General features: G+C 33.2%; 1 protein-coding gene across 1 annotated transcript; it reads right to left on the bottom strand.

Moving 5' to 3' along the window:
* Positions 1–1,907: 1,907 nt before the first annotated feature.
* LOC104117335 (probable leucine-rich repeat receptor-like protein kinase At1g35710) lies at positions 1,908–7,605 on the bottom strand. The gene is made up of 7 exons (XM_070187002.1): positions 7,426–7,605; positions 7,215–7,344; positions 3,918–4,029; positions 3,086–3,157; positions 2,850–2,993; positions 2,501–2,572; positions 1,908–2,369 (listed from the first exon to the last, which is right to left on the bottom strand). The coding sequence occupies exons 1-7, from the start codon at positions 7,603–7,605 to the stop codon at positions 2,222–2,224; spliced, it is 858 nt and encodes a 285-aa protein (XP_070043103.1). The 3' UTR covers positions 1,908–2,221.
* Positions 7,606–19,503: the final 11,898 nt, after the last annotated feature.

Raw genomic sequence — 19,503 nt, forward strand, 5'->3', positions numbered from 1 at the left:
TTTAATTATGAAACAAACAATGACAATTAGCAATTTATTATGAAAATCGGGGAGAAAATAGACAGTTTAATATTTAATATACTAAATGTCAAGTAGCAATTAATACACATAAATCAAATAGCATGTAACAATTATTGCAGGAATTCAAGAATTAATATTTGTAAAGGAATAGGAAAGAAATAATTATTATAACAATTAATTCGTATCTTAGAACAATTTATGATTTTCAAATAATTAATTTGACGACATATAGACACTCGTCACCTCGCCTATATGCCGTTCACATACATTTCACATAACAAATAATTTAAGGGTTCTATTCCCTCAAGTCAAGGTTAACCACGACACTTACCTCGCTATGCAAATTCCAATAAATTACTCGACCACCGCTTTTCCTTTTAAATTTGTCTTCAAAAGCTTCAAATCTATTCACAAATAATTCGATATACTCAATACAAATCGTAGGAATTAATTCCATATGAATTTACTAATTTTCCGGATAAAAATCCGAAATTCACTTTAGAAATTGACAGTGGGGCCCACATATCAAATCTCGAAAAAACTTACGAAATCCGAACACCCATTCCTAGACGAGTCCAACCATACAAAAATTATCAAATTCCGACATCGGATTGACCTTCGAAGCTTCGTTTTACATTTTTGGAAGGTTTTGTAAAAATCTGATTTTTCTTCCATAAATTCATGGATTCATGATGTAAATGAGTATGGAATCATGAAATATAATCAATATAGGATAAGGAACACTTACCCCAATTTTTCTGCGTGAAATCGCCCAAACATCGCCTAAATCGAGCTCCCCAAACTCAAAAATGAGTAAAATGGCTAAACTCCCCGTTTTATGGGGTTTCTGGCGTTTTCGAGCGCCACAGGTAGCGTGGGGCGCTGCCTGTGGCGCACTTTCCAGAACACCAATAATTCTCAGTGCCAGGGCTAGCGCCCCACGCTACCCTGGGCACTGACGGCTACGAAAAATCTTTCCCGACACGAAAATGGGCATAACTCTTTCATACGATGTCCGAATTCGACGATTCTTTTTGCTATGGCTCCAAAATTTCAATACGGATCTAATGCTTCCATCAAAACTGAATTTGGAATTCATTTGCTTAATGGGATGCCACTTATTCTTGAAGAAACGACGTCGAACGTTCTTGAAATGCCAAAATTAAATTCCGTTGACCACCCGAAATCCACCCGAGGTCCTCGGGATCTCAACCAAATATACCAACAAGTCCTAAAACATTATACGGACTTACTCGGGGTCTCATATCACGTCAAACGACGCTGAAATTACAATTCACACCTCGATTCGATCTTTTGAGTTTTCAAACTTTTCAATTTACAAATCTTGTGCCAAAACATGTTAAATGAATCCGGAATGACTTTAAATTTGGAACACAAGTCATAAATGACATAACGGAGCTATTCCAATTTTCCGAATCGGATTCCGACCCCGATATCAAAAAGTCAACCCCGTGGTCAAACTTGGAAATCTTTAGCCTTTAAATTGCTAGTTCCGTTAAATGGTTATAACTTAAGCTAGGGACCTCCAAATTAAATTTCGGGCATACGCCCAAGTCCCAAATCACGATACGGAGCTACCGGAACTGGCAAAACACTAATCCGGGTCTGTTTGCTAAAAATGTTGACCAAAGTCAACTCACTTGAATTTTAAAGCTCTATTTCACATTTTAATTCATATTTCACATAAAAACTTTCCAGAAAATTTTACGGACTGTGCACGCAAGTCGAGGAAGGATAAATGGTGCTTTTCGAGGTCTTAGAGCATAGAATTACTTATTAAATTTAAAGATGACATTTTGAGTCATCACATATAGGCAACCCATAAAGTTGACAATAATTGAAGTAGAGGTACAAAATGTACCATGTGGCAAATGAGTCTTCTGTATTAGTCCTATGTTGTTGCTACATAGATCAAGAAAATCTTTAGTCGATAAGAAGTCCAACAACCAATGGTTTGTGTTATTCTGCATAAATTTAAACCTACTAGGATGTGAACATTCTTATGCTAAACCCTTTTCTGCTAGTTGTTACACATCAATAAATGGTAAGGAATAAAGTACAATGAGGTCGGACGAGCTAGCTCCATGTGCATCTAACAACAAGTATGCCGAAGTGTTCTTAAGCTAAAAAAAATCTTCATATCCTTAAGAAAAAATTTAAGAAAGACCCTTGATGGCATTCATGAAAGGAACTGTTGTAATGTCATAAGCAAAAGAGTTAAGAGAGTAGATAAAACTATAGAGAGGAAGACTAACAAGTAAGTTAACTTTGGAATATGAGCAATGCTAGCCGGTATAACTCCAGCCATCTTGTTGTAGGATAGGTATCTGTAATAACTAGAGATATCAAATCTGACACTAGTTGAAAGCTTAAGCATGATAATACTTGTAAATGCTGGATAGAGATAGTGGTTATTGACCAGAAATACACACTTAACATGAAGAAACATAGAACTTACAAGATCTTCAAGTTCGTCAAATTTGCAAGCTGTGCTGGAATGCCACCAGTAAGATAATTATTATTTAAGTAACTGCAAGTCTAAGTGGCAAGATGAGAAGTCCCTTTATTAGCACATCTTCGATCAAGTTAGCTGCAAGTTAAAGAGGCAAGATATTTTCAGGCAATAATCAACTTACAGGTTACGAAGGGCTGGAAAGCATCCTTCACGCGTATGAGTTCCCGAATAGTCCCAACCAAACAATTGTTACCAACATCCCAAGAATTGCATCAGATCACACTGTCAACCATGTTGGAGACAGGTTGGGTTGCTTAATTAAAATAAAGAAAGATAGAAGACACTATCTTACAGGTGCCGAAGATACTGCAAAGTGCCCAACTCAGGTGGAATTCGTCCAGCAAAATGATTTTCATGCAGATGGAGATAACGCAGCTCTGGGAGATTAGCAAGCTCCTTGGGGATTTCGCCTTTAATATTATTAAAACTCAGGTAGCTGAATAAGATCGAAGGGATTAATTATTAGTTATGACCCTAAACAGGTCAGGTCATAGATAGTAAAGACTGAAAAGGTATTGAAGTACTCACAAATGTGTTAGCTGCTTTAGTTCACCAATATCAGGAGGAATGACATCTTGCAGCTTATTCCACCTTATATTTCTGGAAGAGAAAATTCAAGAACAGGATGTAATCAACATGAATAGCAATATACACTTGGAAAGTACAAGGCTCCAAATAGTTTCACTAACCCAACAATATCACTAAAACAGAAGAAAAAAATAGCACAGGGCAAGAATCACATTCGTTAGTCAAAATCTTTAGTGCTAATAAATAACTATTACTCCGAAAGCATTGATCATGTTAATTAATTACCTAATAGTCGTTTATCTAAATACAATACAATACTTTTGATAATGCAAACCACATGAGCCTTTAAATGGTAATGCTATTGTTATACATTTTTTTCCTTTCCTTCCTATCCTTCAAATGATTAACCCCTAAAGGAGGTTGAATGACAGCAGCAAGTAAACCACAAGGTTCTGTAAGAAAAAGTAGACTTCTTACTTACTTGACAATTACGCACTTGATAATAGAAGAAAAGATACTTTTCCTTTTTCACATTAACGATTATATGTCTCCTCAATTATCAGACTACATATGATTTTGACCACCAAAAGATGCGCCTCAAATAGAAAAACTTCACTAGTTGAGGTCATTGCCCCAAGCGCAAGTATCTGATAAAGATTACGTTTGATCAGGTTGAGTTTTCATTTCTTGGCAAAATTGCTATGAATGTGGTCAGTTTGTATAATGTTGATCCAAATTTCAATAACACAGCATAGAGTCTAGACATAGTTATGATGCAAAAGAGCTACAAATTAGAGAGACATCACATGAACATTTAAAGAAAAGATGGTACAATATTTTCAGACGCTTCAAACGGCCAATTTGAGGAGGAAGTGGACCAGTCAGCTTGTTGTTATGCAGATCCCTGCCATATAAACTTTTAGATTTTACATGAACCAACTTTTCTTTTCATAAATGAAGTGAATGACATGGATCAAATTGTTAAATTTAACATGCTTGAACAAAAACATTGAGTAATTTCACTTCGTCACGGAAAAAGTTACTCTGTATAACAAAGTTTACGTCAGAAGTACTAAAATTAAGTACTCCATTCGTTCTAATTTACATGACATATTTCTACATTTGGAAACAGTTTAACTTTAAATTTCTCGTTTTACATTTAATGAGAAACTTTTGTAGCCACACAAATGTCATGACATGTTTACGACCACAAGTTATATTTGCTTTCTTAAACTCTATACTGAGTCAAACTACGTCGCGTAAATTGAAATGGATGGAGTAATTCATACTCTCTCTCTCTCTCTCTCTCTCTCTCTCTCTCAATTTATACGGCATTCCCAGGATGTTAACTTTTAAGATTTCAAATTCATAAAATTATTCAAATTATAAGCTTTAATGGAATACTCTCTTCACATCGAACTAACTTTTCGACCATTCCTTTAACTTTTTACTACTATTAGTAGTATAAAGTAACAATCATAAATTAACATCTTAACAACAGTGTCAAGTCAAGTACTTTCATATAACTTTTGATAATCTGAAATGCCATGGTAAAATGGAAAAGAAGGAGTACAATATAAATATGGACACTACTACTAGCAAAATAGCATCGTGATTCGACATCATAACAAGAATTTAAATAGCATCGTGATTCGACATCATAACAAGAATTTAAGTTCTATGAACTGATAGTATAAAAAATATTTACAAAGTCAGGTCACTTAAAAAGATAATTGCAGGTGATCTTATTTTGAATAATGGTAAGTAACCTGCTATAATAATTCAAATTACTCAGTGTAAAATTCTTATATGTAGTGTATATAACTTAAATACTTATAACAATAGCTATACTTTGACTAAATCGTCTAACTGCTAAACCTAGAAACTACTTAATAAAGTAAATTTGAAAACTTGATCAACTAATACGTAAAAAGCAGCATAAAATTTCAATAGACGGAATCATAATTACAGAAGCTAACTAAAAAACTGAAAAAGTAAATGAGGCGAGATGAGGGTGAAAAGGCGAAATACCGTCACGCTTGAAGGTTTTGCAGTGAACGACGCCGTTTTTTATGTAAAGAGAGCACGAAGATCAAGAAAAACACTGAAGGTAAACGACAATGGCGCGCCATTTTAGTTAGATAATGTTAATCACACAAATTGTATAATTACACAACTTGACCGTCTCCAATTAGGGGATGGAGGGAGGGAGTGTGGGGCAAAGAATTGGTGGTAATTTAGCTATTGCAATTGCGAGTTGAGACAAGTATATAGAGAGGTTAATATATTATTCAAACTTAAACTTACTGAAAACTCATCTATTTTATAGAAGAAAAGAAATTGCTACTGCAAGCCGCTATGTAAGCTGTTTATAAGTTGCTACTGCAAGCTGCTGTGTAAGCTGCTTGTAAGCTGCTACTGCAAGCTACTGTGTAAGCTGCTACTGCAAGCTGTTGTGTAAGCTGCTACTGCAAGCTGCTGTGTAAGCTGCTACTGTACCATATATAGATAATCTTCTACCGGGGGTTATGTTTATCCATAATGGAATACCAAAATGATAAGCTTCTTCAGGAGGCTTATTTCCAATAGAGTACTAAGAACCCGTTTGGCTTAGCTGATTTAGAATAGCTGATAAGCATTAGGTGCTAAAAAGCACTTTTAAGTGCTGAAACTGATTTAAAAAATAAGCAGTTACGTGTTTGGATAAAAGTGATTAAACTAATAATAAGCAGCTGAAACTATTTGATTAAAAAGTGTTGATAAGCTCTTTTTATGTTAAAATGACTTAAATGACCTTATAACAATTTACACTACTAAATTTGACAAACAACAAATACTCAGTAAAGTTTAAAACATATGGGATGAAAGGGACAAAAGTAGCTTATGATTTGGACCCCAAAACCAAAAATTGGATTCATTCAGCTTTCAATTCTTTTCATCTTAGTCACATCTTGTCTTGATAGAAACACGTAGGAGGATTTGTACACATATCTTGATAGAGTGTTTGAAACATTAAAAAATTACCTGCAATTTGTCTGATAGTTGCAGAGAAGAACGAAAGAAGCACGTAAAGGAAGCAATGGCACGGCTGGAGAGGCAACAACTGTTTAGGTTTTATGAAAAATCGGGATAGAGTAAAACTATACGAAGAGTTTTGTTTTAAAAAGAAGTATTTTAGGGATAGAATAGTAAATATTTTGGTCAAACCTAAAGTGCTTATAAGCTGAAATTTGATAAGTTGGGGGAGACCAACTTATGGCTTATGACTTATTTTTAGCTTATAAGCACTTAACTTATAAGCACTTTTAATTTTACCAAACGCGTAGATAAGCCAAAAAGTGCTTATAAGCCAGTTTGACCAGCTTATAAGCTTAGCCAAACACCTTCTAAATAGATAAACATATTTACGGTGGAGTATTATATGAATAAACTTTTTCATGAAGCTTATTTACAACGGAGTAAATGAACATCTATAATATAATATATTTATAACACTCTCCCTTGGATGTTCATTAAAAGACAATGTGCCTCATTAAAACCTTACTAGGAAAAACCCCGTGGGAAAAAAATTCCAGTGAAGGAAAAAGAGTACACATATTTAGTAATACGCATTGCTAGCTGCCTCATTAAAAACCTTATAAGGAAAACCCTGTGGGAAAAATCTTAGTAAAGAAAAAAGTATATCGCGTATTTTACTCCACCTCATGAAAACCTTATTTCAAATATTTGAGTCTCCGCATTCCAATCTTGTACACCATCTTCTCAAAAGTTGAAATTGGCAAAGATTAAGTGAATAAATCTACCAGATTGTCACTTGAACGGATTTGTTGCACATCAATGTCACTATTTTTCTGAAGATCGTGTGTGTAGAATAATTTTGGTGAAATGTGCTTCGTTCTATCTCCTTTTATAAATCCTCCCTTCAATTGGGCTATGCATGCAGCATTGTCTATATATAAAATTGTGGATCTTTTATCACATTCCAAACCACATTTTTCTTGAATAAAATGAATCACTGATCCCAACCACACGCATTCTCTACTTGCTTCATGAATAGCTATTATCTCAGCATGATTTGAAGAAGTAGCAACAATAGATTTCTTTGTGGAGCGCCATGATATGACAATACCTCCACATGTAAACACGTATCCGGTTTGAGATCGAGCTTTATAGGGATCAGATAAATAACTTGCATCTACATAACCAATAAGATATGCACTACCTTTGTTAGCATAAAACAAACTCATATCAAGAGTTCCCTTTAAATATCGCAAAATATGCTTAATCTCATTTCAATGTCTCTTTGTAGGAGAAGAGCTATATCTTGCTAGTAAATTAACAGAAAATGCTATGTCAGGTCTTGTAGCATTAGAAAGATACATAAGTGCACCAATTGCACTGAGATATGGTGTTTCAGGACCAATGAGTTCCTCTTCCTCTTCTGGAGGTCGGAACGGGTCCTTATTCACTTCAAGTGATCGAACAACCATTGGTGTACTCAATGGGTGCGCTTCGTCCATATAAAAGCGTTTTAAGACCCTTTCTGTATAGGCAGATTGATGGATAAAGATCCCGTCCGCTAAATGTTCAATTTGCAGACCAAGATAAAGTTTTGTCTTTCCAAGATCTTTCATCTCAAATTCTTTCTTAAGATATTCAATTGCCTTTTGGAGCTCTCCTGGAGTTCCAACAAGATTTATGTCATCAACATAAACAGCAAGTATAACAAATTCGGATGCCATTTTCTTTATAAAAATACATGGACAAATAACATCATTTATGTAACTTTCTTTCAGCAAATATTCACTGAGGCGATTATACCACATGCGCCCAGGTTGCTTTAAACCGTACAAAGATCTTTGTACTCTGATTTAGTACATTTCCCGAGATTTTGAATATGATTCAGGCATTTTAAATCCTTCAGGAATTTTCATGTAAATCTCATTATCAAGTGACCCATACAGATAAGTTGTAACCACATTCATCATATATATTTCAAGCCTTTCACGTAAGGCTAAACTGATGAGATATCGAAATGTTATGGCATCCATAACGAGTGAATATGTTTCTTCATAATCGACTCCAAGTCGTTGTGAGAATCCTTGTGCGACAAGGCGAGCCTTGTACCTTTCAACTTCATTTTTGTCATTCCTTTTTTGTATAAAAACCCATTTATGACCAACTGATTTTATACCAGCAGGTGTTTGGACTACTGGTCCAAAGACCTCTCTTTTAGCAAGTGCGTTCAATTCTGATTGAATTGCCCCTTGCCATTTTGGCCAATCAGATTTTTGTCGACATTCTTCGACAGATCGGGGTTCAAAATTCTCACTATCTTGCATAATGTTAAGTGCAACATTATAAGAAAAAATATTATCCACTACTATTTCAGATCGATTTAAATTAATCCCATCACCAGTAGAACTTATTAAAAAGTCCTTGCTCACTTGAGTCTTGGATTCATTGATTTCTTCAGGAATCTCAGAACTAATCAGTTCTTGCGTCTATCCAGGAGATCCCTTCATAGTATCATTATCATTTGTCGATTTTCTTTTTTGAGGATTTCAATCCTTAGAACCCAAAGGCCTACCACGCTTCAGGAGTGCTTTAGGTTCACTAGCTCTCGCATGAGTTGTTTCACTATCAATTACACAAATATTTTTATGATTGGTCTTTGATCCAAACATAATTTGAGGATTATCCATATTCTTCAAAATGACATAAATAAAATATGTTATAGTAAACATCATTATCAAAGCATAACTTTTATTTATGTACAACAATTACATAACCATACTATCTATTACAAACAATCAAAATTAAAATATTTACATTTCTACAGATTCACCACCGATCATATGACTTGTTTCTCCTTCTGGGAGTGCAAAGTAATCAGCCACATCCAAATGCATGAAGTCTAAATTATCTTCAGAAATAAAATTTGTTTCAACATTTTTCTTTGCCTTCTTCAGGGAGGTTTGATAAAGCTCAACCAGGTGCTTTGGCGTACGACAGATACGTGACCAATGCCCTTTTCCTCCACATCTATAGCATACATTTTCTGGCTTTACTGCTTGCATCGCTTCATGCTTTTGTTCCTTTCTTTTCCACTGCTGGTGGTGAGGAGGGTTCTTTGGTGCATTATTATTACCATGATTAGAGTTTCTTCCCCGACCATGGCCATGACCACGACTGGGGTCACGTCCTCTTCCACGCTTAGCTTGGTGGAAGTTCGTCTCATTCACTTCAGGGAATGGACAAGAACCAGTAGGTCGTCTTTCATGGTTTTTCATTAATAGCCCATTATGTTGCTCGGCTACAAGAAGATGTGAGATAAGTTCAGAATACTTTTTGAATCCCATCTCTCGATATTGCTGCTGCAGGAGCATATTCGAGGCATAAAAAGTGGTGAAAGTTTTCTCCAACATATCATGATCAGTAATATTATCACCACATAATTTCAATTGGGAAATAATTCTGAATATAGCAGAATTATACTCACTGATAGATTTAAAATCTTGTAGCCTTAGATGAGTCCAATCATAGCGTGTCTGTGGAAGAACGACCATCTTCAAGTGGTCATATCTATCTTTCAAATTATTCCACAGTATGACTGGATCTTTAACAGTAAGATATTTCATTTTCAGGCTCTCATCAAGGTGATGGCGTAGAAATATCATTGCTTTGGCACAGTCTTGGTTTGATGCCTGATTTTTGTCCTTGATGGTGTCTGCCAGACCCATCGCATCAAGATGAATTTAGGCATCAAACACCCAAGACATGTAGCTTTTGTCCGATACATCCAGGGCTACAAATTCAAGTTTAGAAAGATTTGACATTATTTAGAAAAGGAAAGTTCGTACCTCTGATACTTTCAAAGTATTTGCTCGAGATGGCAGAGTCTCGTGCTGATAACGTATTATAAAATAAAAACTGTAAAGTAAATAAACCGAAGACAAGTATAGAGAGAGATTGATATATTATTCAAACTTCAAACTTATGTACATAATGAACTGAAAAACTCCTCTATTTATAGAAGAAAGGAAGTTGTTGTATAAGCTGCTACTGCAAGCTGCTGTGTAAGCTACTTGTAAGCTGCTACTGCAAGCTGTTGTGTAAGCTGCTACTGCAAGCTGTTGTGTAAGCTGCTTGTAGGCTGCTTGTAAGCTGCTACTGTACCAGATATAGATAATCTTCTACCGGGGGTTATGTTTATCCATAACAGAGTACCAAAATGATAAGCTTCTTCAGGAGGCTTATTTCCAATAGAGTACTAAATAGATAAACATATTTACGGCGGAGTCTCATATGGATAAACTTCTTCAGGAAGCTTATTTACAACAGAGTAAATAAACATCCATAATATAATATATTTATAACACGAATGACTTTTTAAATTTTTTTTTTTTTCATTTTTATATTTCTTATAGACACATATTTTTGTCACACATTACAACTTATTTACATGTTTATATGAAATAGTAAATTTGTTCGCGCTTTGCGGCGATTGTAATCATAATGAGTAAATTTTCCTAATTTTATGATTTTATTGAGATAAAATTTTAATTTAAATGCAGGCAAAAATTAATTCTATGAACTAATTTAAGAACCAAAAATAATATTTAACTTCATCGAGATGATCAATTTTGCTCGAGGATGTTACTTACCTCGCTTAATTAAAGTGGATAGTTTGAGCATTGGCTTGACAATAATATTGAAATAGCCGACCTCTTTAATCGACTTTGTGAAGGTATCGCTTATACGCATCTTTAATAGGTTCTACCATACAAAATGTATGTTCTAATGTATACTTCTAGAATTTTAATGAAATTGCTGATTTGGTTATTTAGAAATTTCAAGCAAGTGTAGATGAACTAAGACACGAGAAGAGAAGATGTTGCACCACTGGTTATAGAAAGAAAAATGTATGACTTAAAGCCATTTAACCTTCCCTTCCTAATTAAATGTTGTATAAATAAGATAAGAATGACATTTATTAGTAACTGTATGAGACGTATTGGGTATACGTACATTATCTCTCCTTCATTTCATGTTTAAATATTGTCAAAATAATAATATTCATTATTAATAAAATAATTAATATGTATTTATACGTAGTTGTATTTAGCTACTTTGAAATAGAGAACAATAATCTATTTTGGATATGTTTAAATTCAATAAAAAAGAGAGACAAACTTAGTAGAGTAGTAGGTTTTTGCATTCTTACAATGTTTAAAAATAAAGTTGGGTGCAAACTTATTCTCAATAGAATAAATTGAAGTAGTTCTCTCTTGTCAAAATGAAAAGAGAAAATTAATTTTCATACAAGAAAGAAAAGTAAAAGGTAAATCGACTTAAGTTTAAAAAATAATATCAACAATGTCATATCCCAGTAATTATAACCATAATTAAGTTGCAAAAATATGAGCTTGACCCAAAAATTAAAAGAAGAAAGAACCAATTTGTGAAACAAAAAATATTCCACTGTATTACAATTAATCTTACAACTAATGAGCTATTATAACTTATCTGTGAACCAAATGGCCACCCCCAAGTAGAACTATTCTATTTCCAAATACCATGGTGTTCGCTTTTTATATATTTGAATAGAAAATTGATATTGCCCAATATTTAAACGCAAAAAAGAAAATATGACAACAAATGCACACCAACAAAATGCATGGATAATGAGATTATTTAACAGCATAAGTTATAAGTGCATGAATTAAATTTGTCAATTCTATTCCAACTTACTCTAGAATTTCATCCCTTGTGGCTGGTTTTGTGCCAAATATAATGTCCTAATGTTGATGTCTTGCATGTACAAAAAACTAAAAGATTATCATTATTTCTAACGGAGCACAAAATAATAAAAGGTGATTAATAACTGGAAAATAATCATTTATTCAAGTATTTATTTTTTTGTGGATTAATATTGTACCCCACACTGCAATTGCATAAAAATCTGGGCATTTCAAATGACACATTTGTGAGTTACCGGAAGAAAACGACGGCAACGCATATGTATTGATTTCTTGCAACTATAAAAACAGAAAATAACGTAGCATCAATATTTCTAAAGGAGCAAAGCACTTATACCAAATAATAACAATGGAGCTGAAAACAGAAAGCCATGAAATCCACTAACAGATACAAAACCAAGCTAAAGATGAGTCTCTATATATAGTGGTGGACTAATGTTTTATGTTTAATAACGGAAAACCTGTTCAATTCCCTTAATTAATTGATGGATCGTTTTCGTCGTCAAATTGATTGTAGAATTTGTTTAGTCATTCTCTCTGAAAAGAAAAGGCAAGTATAATTTAAGCCTTTCATAAATGACAGTAATAGGGATGACATAAATATGATATATTTAATGTTGTACAGATTTTTTAGACATCAAATAATAGATAAAAGCCAAAAAAAGGAGAAAAAAGATAGAGGACTTTCTTGAGCTATGAGAGGTGCCACATCATCTTTCCTATTCCTAGATAGATAGATAGATAGATAGATTTTTTAATTTAGTGTTAATTTAAAATAAAAGAACATCAAACTAATAAAAAAATATGTGTCTATAAGAAATACTAAACATGAAAAAAGAAAGAATTTAAAAAGTCATTAGCAATTACACCATATTTACATATTTATATGAGAAAGTTAATTCATAATTTATTTGAAATAAAAAAAACATCAAACTATGTAATTTTCATGTGCAACTAAATGTAGCACTGGGAATTTAAATGTAATTTACTCGTGTAATCAAGCATGACATTCTAAATTAAATTGTAGTTATATTATGCCAAATAAATAAGTCATTGCAATTATTATACTATGTCATCAAACATTTAGCGGTATCATTCCCATCTTCCAAATCAATTAAAGCACTTAATATCCAAACAAAATAATTGCAAAAACCATATGAACTAAGTATTACATAAGTAAAATTTCACCATTATTGGAAACTTATTTTATATTCATAGCCGCACAAAGATTTTGACAAAATTGGAGAGCTTTAATAAATTTTGACTGGAGGTTTTTCTGGCAAGCCTCCATTTTCTCCTATTAATCTTCAACCACTTTCATTCATCGTTCCTACAATAATCTCCTTTTCAATGCTACTGTATTCCTTGGTCAAGTTGGAAAATAAATGAGGAGTTTTTATTTCTTAAAATTTTTGTGAATTTTTTTTTAAAGGTTTTTCTCTTACATGGAAGCTAGATTGGGATCGGATTTGAATCGATAAGGGTATTAATTCCACTCTAAATAAAGTTAGAGCCTTAATTAGAGGTATAAGAAGACTGAAAATTAAAGGCTGCAATTGACTTTCGATACAAGTTTAGAAGTAAAATATATATATGTTCATTAATTTACTTTTTTGATATAGTAATCTTTAGAGATGTATAAAACAGTTTACTGGTTGAATCAAATGTTAATGTGCTTGTGGTCCCACATCCCAATAATAGGATTGAAAGAAATAATATAATCAACCAAAAGCTCACCACCTCGTTTACTCTAATCCAAAAATATTTACTTGCTTCCAATGTTTACATTAAATCAAAACTTTTAATTTTGGTAATTAAAATTTGAAATGAGGATACATAATACTTATCCATTGATGTGATAAATGCATATACTCCTTCCATTTCAATTTGTTTGAACCTTATCGGAGTACGATGGTCAAATTGACTAATTTTCGAGGTAAATTAAAACATACTTTCTTTAATCTTTTGAAATTAAATTTACATATTGAGAAACTACATAAAAGTAACTATAGTCACAAAAGTTAATAATTTAAAATACTTAAAACTAATTGCATGATCAAAGAAAATTTTATTGGACTCTCAAAATAGTAATATATTTATTCTTTTTTAGATAGATGTACTGCATTTTTTAGTTGATGTAAATGCTAATTGCAACTAAGTTTTGTTTATACTCTTAAAAAAGTAACCATATCGTAATATATTTTTTTCTTGATAAAAAGACTTTGGAAAATATGGCCTTGGGTCAACGGCACAATTGTCAATTGATTAAGCAGCTTATATTCGTTTAACAAAACTAGAATTATAGATTACTTGTTTGACTCTACTTTTCTTGTTGCCTTTCTTACAAGTTACTCCCTCCGTTTCAAATTACACGAAATACTTTCCTTTTTAGTCCGTTTCAAAATAAATGATATATTTTTAAATTTAAAAATAATTTAATTATAAACCTTTTATTTTATTCATTTTACCCTTAATGAGAAACTTTTATAACCACACAAATATTATGGTCCCACAAAACTTTTAAGACCACAAATTTTTTAAAAAAAAATAATTAAATTTTGTGTCAAATCAAACTAGCTCATCTAAATTGAAACGAATGGAGTAATTAACTCTACAATATCAACAAACTTATTCAAATTAAGATTAGATTAAAACTGGAAGTATATATACGTCTCTCTCAGCCAAAACAATGATCCAATATTAAAAATTGTAGCTTCTGACAGCCAATTCATAAATGCCAATACCTAGGAATCTCATGCAGTGCATGAATTCTTTTACTGACACATTGATTAATTTCTCTACATATTTGTTCCTCTCTTTTCTCTTTATGCCACGTAACCATAGGAAAAAATAAATAACCAAATAGCTTTTTTTGTTTCCCACCCATTGTGTGCTTGCATTAGGGCTCGGATAAATTCGAATTCATATCGAATCCGATTAAATTCGAATTCGCACTAGAAAATTTCGCATTGCAGGTAAAATATTTTTTAACAAAGGTAACTCCATAATCAAACATCATAGTTTTTTTTTTTGTTTCTCATCCATTGTGTACTAACATTGGGACCCGACTAAATTCGAATTCGCACCGAAAAATTTTACATTACGGGTAAAATACTCTCTAGCAAAGGCGACTCTATAACGAATAATCATATGAAAATACAGAAAGTGAACTCATAATGGTAAAACTTTGAACTAAGATTAGAAATTCAAGTTGAATAATACAGGTCAAGAAACTATATATACATGACTCTATTTAATGTACTAGTAGTAGTACTACTACTTAACTAATCCATTAAATTGGCACCACTTGATACCCCTCTCAAACAGCTACCTCAAATTTAATGTAACTCATGGACTTCTCTTGAATAAACTTCACCTCCAATATCACAGAAGCTAATACTTTGATTTCTTGACCATACTTCAAATAGTAATAATTCCACTATTTCCAGACTTGTTTTTGCCATTAATATGCCATAAAATGCAGGTCTAAAAACAAAAATGGAAATAGCTAATTAGTTATAGTACAAATTAAATACAAACAAAACAAGAACTCTGACTTACTATATTACTGACAAATAATAAACCTCTGATGACATAACTGAATCGGTTTCTTCTTCAACTTTTCTGACTTTGGCCTTCAATGTGAAATTCAACTAAGTAATATTTATGCATTAAACTGAAAAGGGTATCTAAATAATCCAAGAAAAGTACAGAAAATGACCAAGAAATGAAGTAATTTAGAGCTTTCTTGAAATTTAGTTGTGTAGAGGATTAGGACCAGAAGGGACTAATCTTTTTTCAACACCATATCTTGGGTCAATTTCATCCAGTGATGAAGATGACGGCGGCGATGGCGGCGACGGCGACAGCGGCGGAGAAAATGGGGGACAGTGGCGAATTCTTTGGAGTTGATAGCAAATAACAGCAGCTGAATAGCAATTTTTTTGGTCAGTATTGCAAGAATGAAGATGATCTTGATCATGTTTTTTGGTTAAACGTGCAATTGGGAATTTTTGTGTTTGTGATATAGCCATTATAGAGAAAGGAAAAAGGATCAAATAAGCAAGAAATATACACTTATACGCCATTCTTGAACTTGAAGAAGAAGGAGCTGTTTTCATGGCTATTTCTGCAATTTGAGAGGCAAAAATAGAGAGGAAAAGAGATCGAGAGAGAGGTTTTGTTTATATGTGAAAAATAAAGAGAACGTTTTTATATATGAAAAGGGAGAGAGTTTTTGAGAACTACACGTATCCAAAGGGAGAAATTAAGAGTTTCTTTTTTTATCAAATAAGTCACGCAATTTTCCGGTTGAGTTGAATTCTTTGAACTTTGTAATTATTTAGAGATCTAATCTTGGGTTTGAACTCATTTATAAGTTTATAAAATAATGTGAAAATGCCCTCTTATTTAATTATAGCGACTTAAAAATGACTTGTAATTAAGGATGTGGGGGCAATATGAGAGTTGTCAAAGGCTAATTAATGAAATGAAGATTATTAGTATAATCTCTTGTAATGAAGTTGATCTAAACTTTCTCCTATTTTCTTTCTCTTATATTGATTAATATGTGGTGAGAATTCACATTAGGAATTTTCAAACTTAGAAATGGTACTTATTGTGATAGCTGTTTGTTAACTTGTTTTAAAACGTTTTCTCAAGTGTTTAAGATAACCTAAATTACAAATTACAATTAAATTATAGGATTTGAAGGCGACAAAGTTTTCACTAATTTAATGGCATGTCTTTACTATCTAGTCTTAAGTAGACATTATGCGTTATTTTGACATTAGCATCATTAATCCGCTACTTACCATCATACTTGGTTAGTAATATATTTCGAAACTACACGTTTTGGAGCGAAAATAGTGCTGGTAGAATGTAATTGCTACCCGATAGAGGCTATATGTTTACATTTTTACCCGATCTAAGAATAGTTACCGTGTGCAAATTGATACGAAAATATTATTGTAAAAAACAAAAAAGATGTATATCAAAATAGTTTTAAAAAAAAGTATCTCGCACCGAATAATATATATATAACACTTATTAAATAGTTGTATGTAGGAGTGCCAATGGTTCGGTTCAGCCGGTTATTTTATAAAACTTGTACCATACAAATATTTTGGTTATTCTATTATGTATAACCAAAATTAGACTTTTCGAAACAGTCCCAATCATGTCGGTTTCTCTTCGGTATTGGTATGGTTCGGTTAATTTTCGGTATTTTTTTAAATATCATGTAAAATTCACCAGTAGAAGTAGAATGCAATAACATACATTCTTTTATAGGACTTAGCAAAACTCTCTAGACATTTTTATTGTTAAAGGGTGATGAATTAAAAAAAATGAAAGATGGCTAGAGTATAGATCCATCAACTATTCTACAACAACGTAAAAGAAACCAAGCAAAGACAGAGAAAATATAAATCACACGAGTGGAAAGATATTAATCAAAATGGGACTCAAGTATAAAGTATACAGAAAATTAAATATTCAAAAAAAAAAATCTAAATTATATGAAAGGAAACATATTCAATACATTGTAGTTTGCTACTCATTTTCGCTAGAATACTTTGTGTCTTGCTAATAAAGATACTTGAAATAACTTAGTTTAAGTAGATGTAGCATAATAAGTTTTAGGAATTAGTATTTTGAGTTTAACTACTTGTTGGCTTGTAATAGTTTTCATAATTCTAATGCCAAAAGAAAATTTTAATGCATTATTATTTTTAAACTTACTAGATAAATATATTTTTCACATGTAAAATTTATTCGGTACGATTCGGTATTTTTTTGGTTTATTTTTATAAAATAAAACAATTCACCCTAATTATCGGTGCGGTTATAGATTTATATAAAAACCTACGGTTTCTTAACAAAAAACCTAAAAATCGGTTCGATACGATACAGTTCATTCGATTTAGTCGATTTTCGAATATACATTGACGCCCCCTAGTTGTATGTATTTACTCAGAGTTATATAGTATGTAATTGTTGATGTATATAGTTGCTCCACGGTAAATATTTAGTCAGACACATTATCTTTATCAAGTCAACCAATTTAACTTTAGCAATTAAACATTAAAGTGAGAATATAAATGGCTTAATCATGATTAAGTGAGAAATATTGTATAAAAGATAAGTGTCTTGAATTTATTGATTTGGTGTAAATATTAACGGTCTCATGCCGGGGCGTTCGACTATGAAAGTCTTTCACCTTGTGAGGAGATTGGTAGAGCGGTATAGGGAGATGAAGAAGGACTTGCATATGTCGTTCATTGACCTATAAAAAGCTTATGACAAAGTCTCGAGAGAGGTGCTTTCGAGATGTTTGGAGGCTAAAGGAGTCCTAGTAACCTATATTAGGGTGATTAAAGACATGTATGATGGAGCCAAGACTCGGGTTAGGACAGCGGTAAGAGACTCAGAATACTTTTCGATTGTGATGGGGTTGTACCAGGGATCATCTCTTAGCTCATTTCTATTTTCCTTGGTGATGGACGCATTGACGCGACACATTCAAGGAGAGATGCCATGGTGTATATTATTCGTTAAAGACATAGTTCTTATTGATGATACGCGGGGTGGTGTTAACGAGAGGTTGGAGGTCTGGAGGAAGACCCTGGAGTCTAAGGGTTTCAAGTTGAGCAGGACCAAGACGGAATACTTGGAGTGTAAGTTCAACAACGTTACCCAGGAAGCAGATATGAAGGTGCGGCTTGATACACAAGTTATCCCCAAGAGAGGTAGTTTCAAGTACCTTAGATCTATAATACAAGGTAAGGGGGAGATTGATGAGGATGTCAGGCACCGTCTCGGAGCAGGATGGATAAAGTGGGGGCTCGCTTCCGGTATCTTGTGTGATAAGAATGTGCCACTGAGACTTAAAGGTAAGTTCTACAAGGTTGTAGTTAGACCGACTATGTTGTATGGAGCATAGTGTTGGTTTGTTAAGAACTCTCATGTCAAGAAGATAAAAGTGGGCTGAGATAAGGATCTTAAGGTGAATGTGTGGGCATATCAAGTTAGATAAGATTAAGAATGAAGTTATTCAGGATAAGGTGGGAGTAGCCCCTGTTGAGGATAAGATGCAGGAGGCGAGGTTGAAATGGTTCGAGCATATTAAGATGAGAAATATAGAAGACCTAGTTAGAAGGCGCGAGAGGTTAGCCTGATTACATGGGTATTGGGGGGGGGGGGGGGAGGGTAGAGATAGGCCTAAGAAGTCTTGGGGAGAGTTTATTAGGCGGGCCAGGGCACAACTGGAACTGACTGAGGACATGGCCCTAGATAAGAGGGTGTGGAGGTCGAAGATTAGGGTAGAAGACTAGTAGGCAGTCGAGCGTTTCTCTTTGTCTTACTAGTTCGCTAGCATTAGTGTTAGTATGCTATCATTTTATTCATAGATTGCTATTACTACCTAGAGTTTAATTGCTTTCTTGGCTTCAGTCTTTTTATCTTGTTGTTATTCCTACTTGTTGCCATTATTTTTTTTATCCGTTCTCTAGCTGAGGGTCTATCGAAAATAACATCTCTGCCCTTCCAGGCAGTGGCGGAGCCAGGATTTTCATTAAGGGGAGTCAAAACATAAAGAAATAAACTCATCAAGAAGTCAAATGGTGTCATTATATAGTATATATACATATTTTAAAA

This window comes from Nicotiana tomentosiformis, chromosome 10, assembly GCF_000390325.3.
Source record: "Nicotiana tomentosiformis chromosome 10, ASM39032v3, whole genome shotgun sequence".
In the NCBI taxonomy this organism is placed as follows: domain Eukaryota; kingdom Viridiplantae; phylum Streptophyta; class Magnoliopsida; order Solanales; family Solanaceae; genus Nicotiana; species Nicotiana tomentosiformis.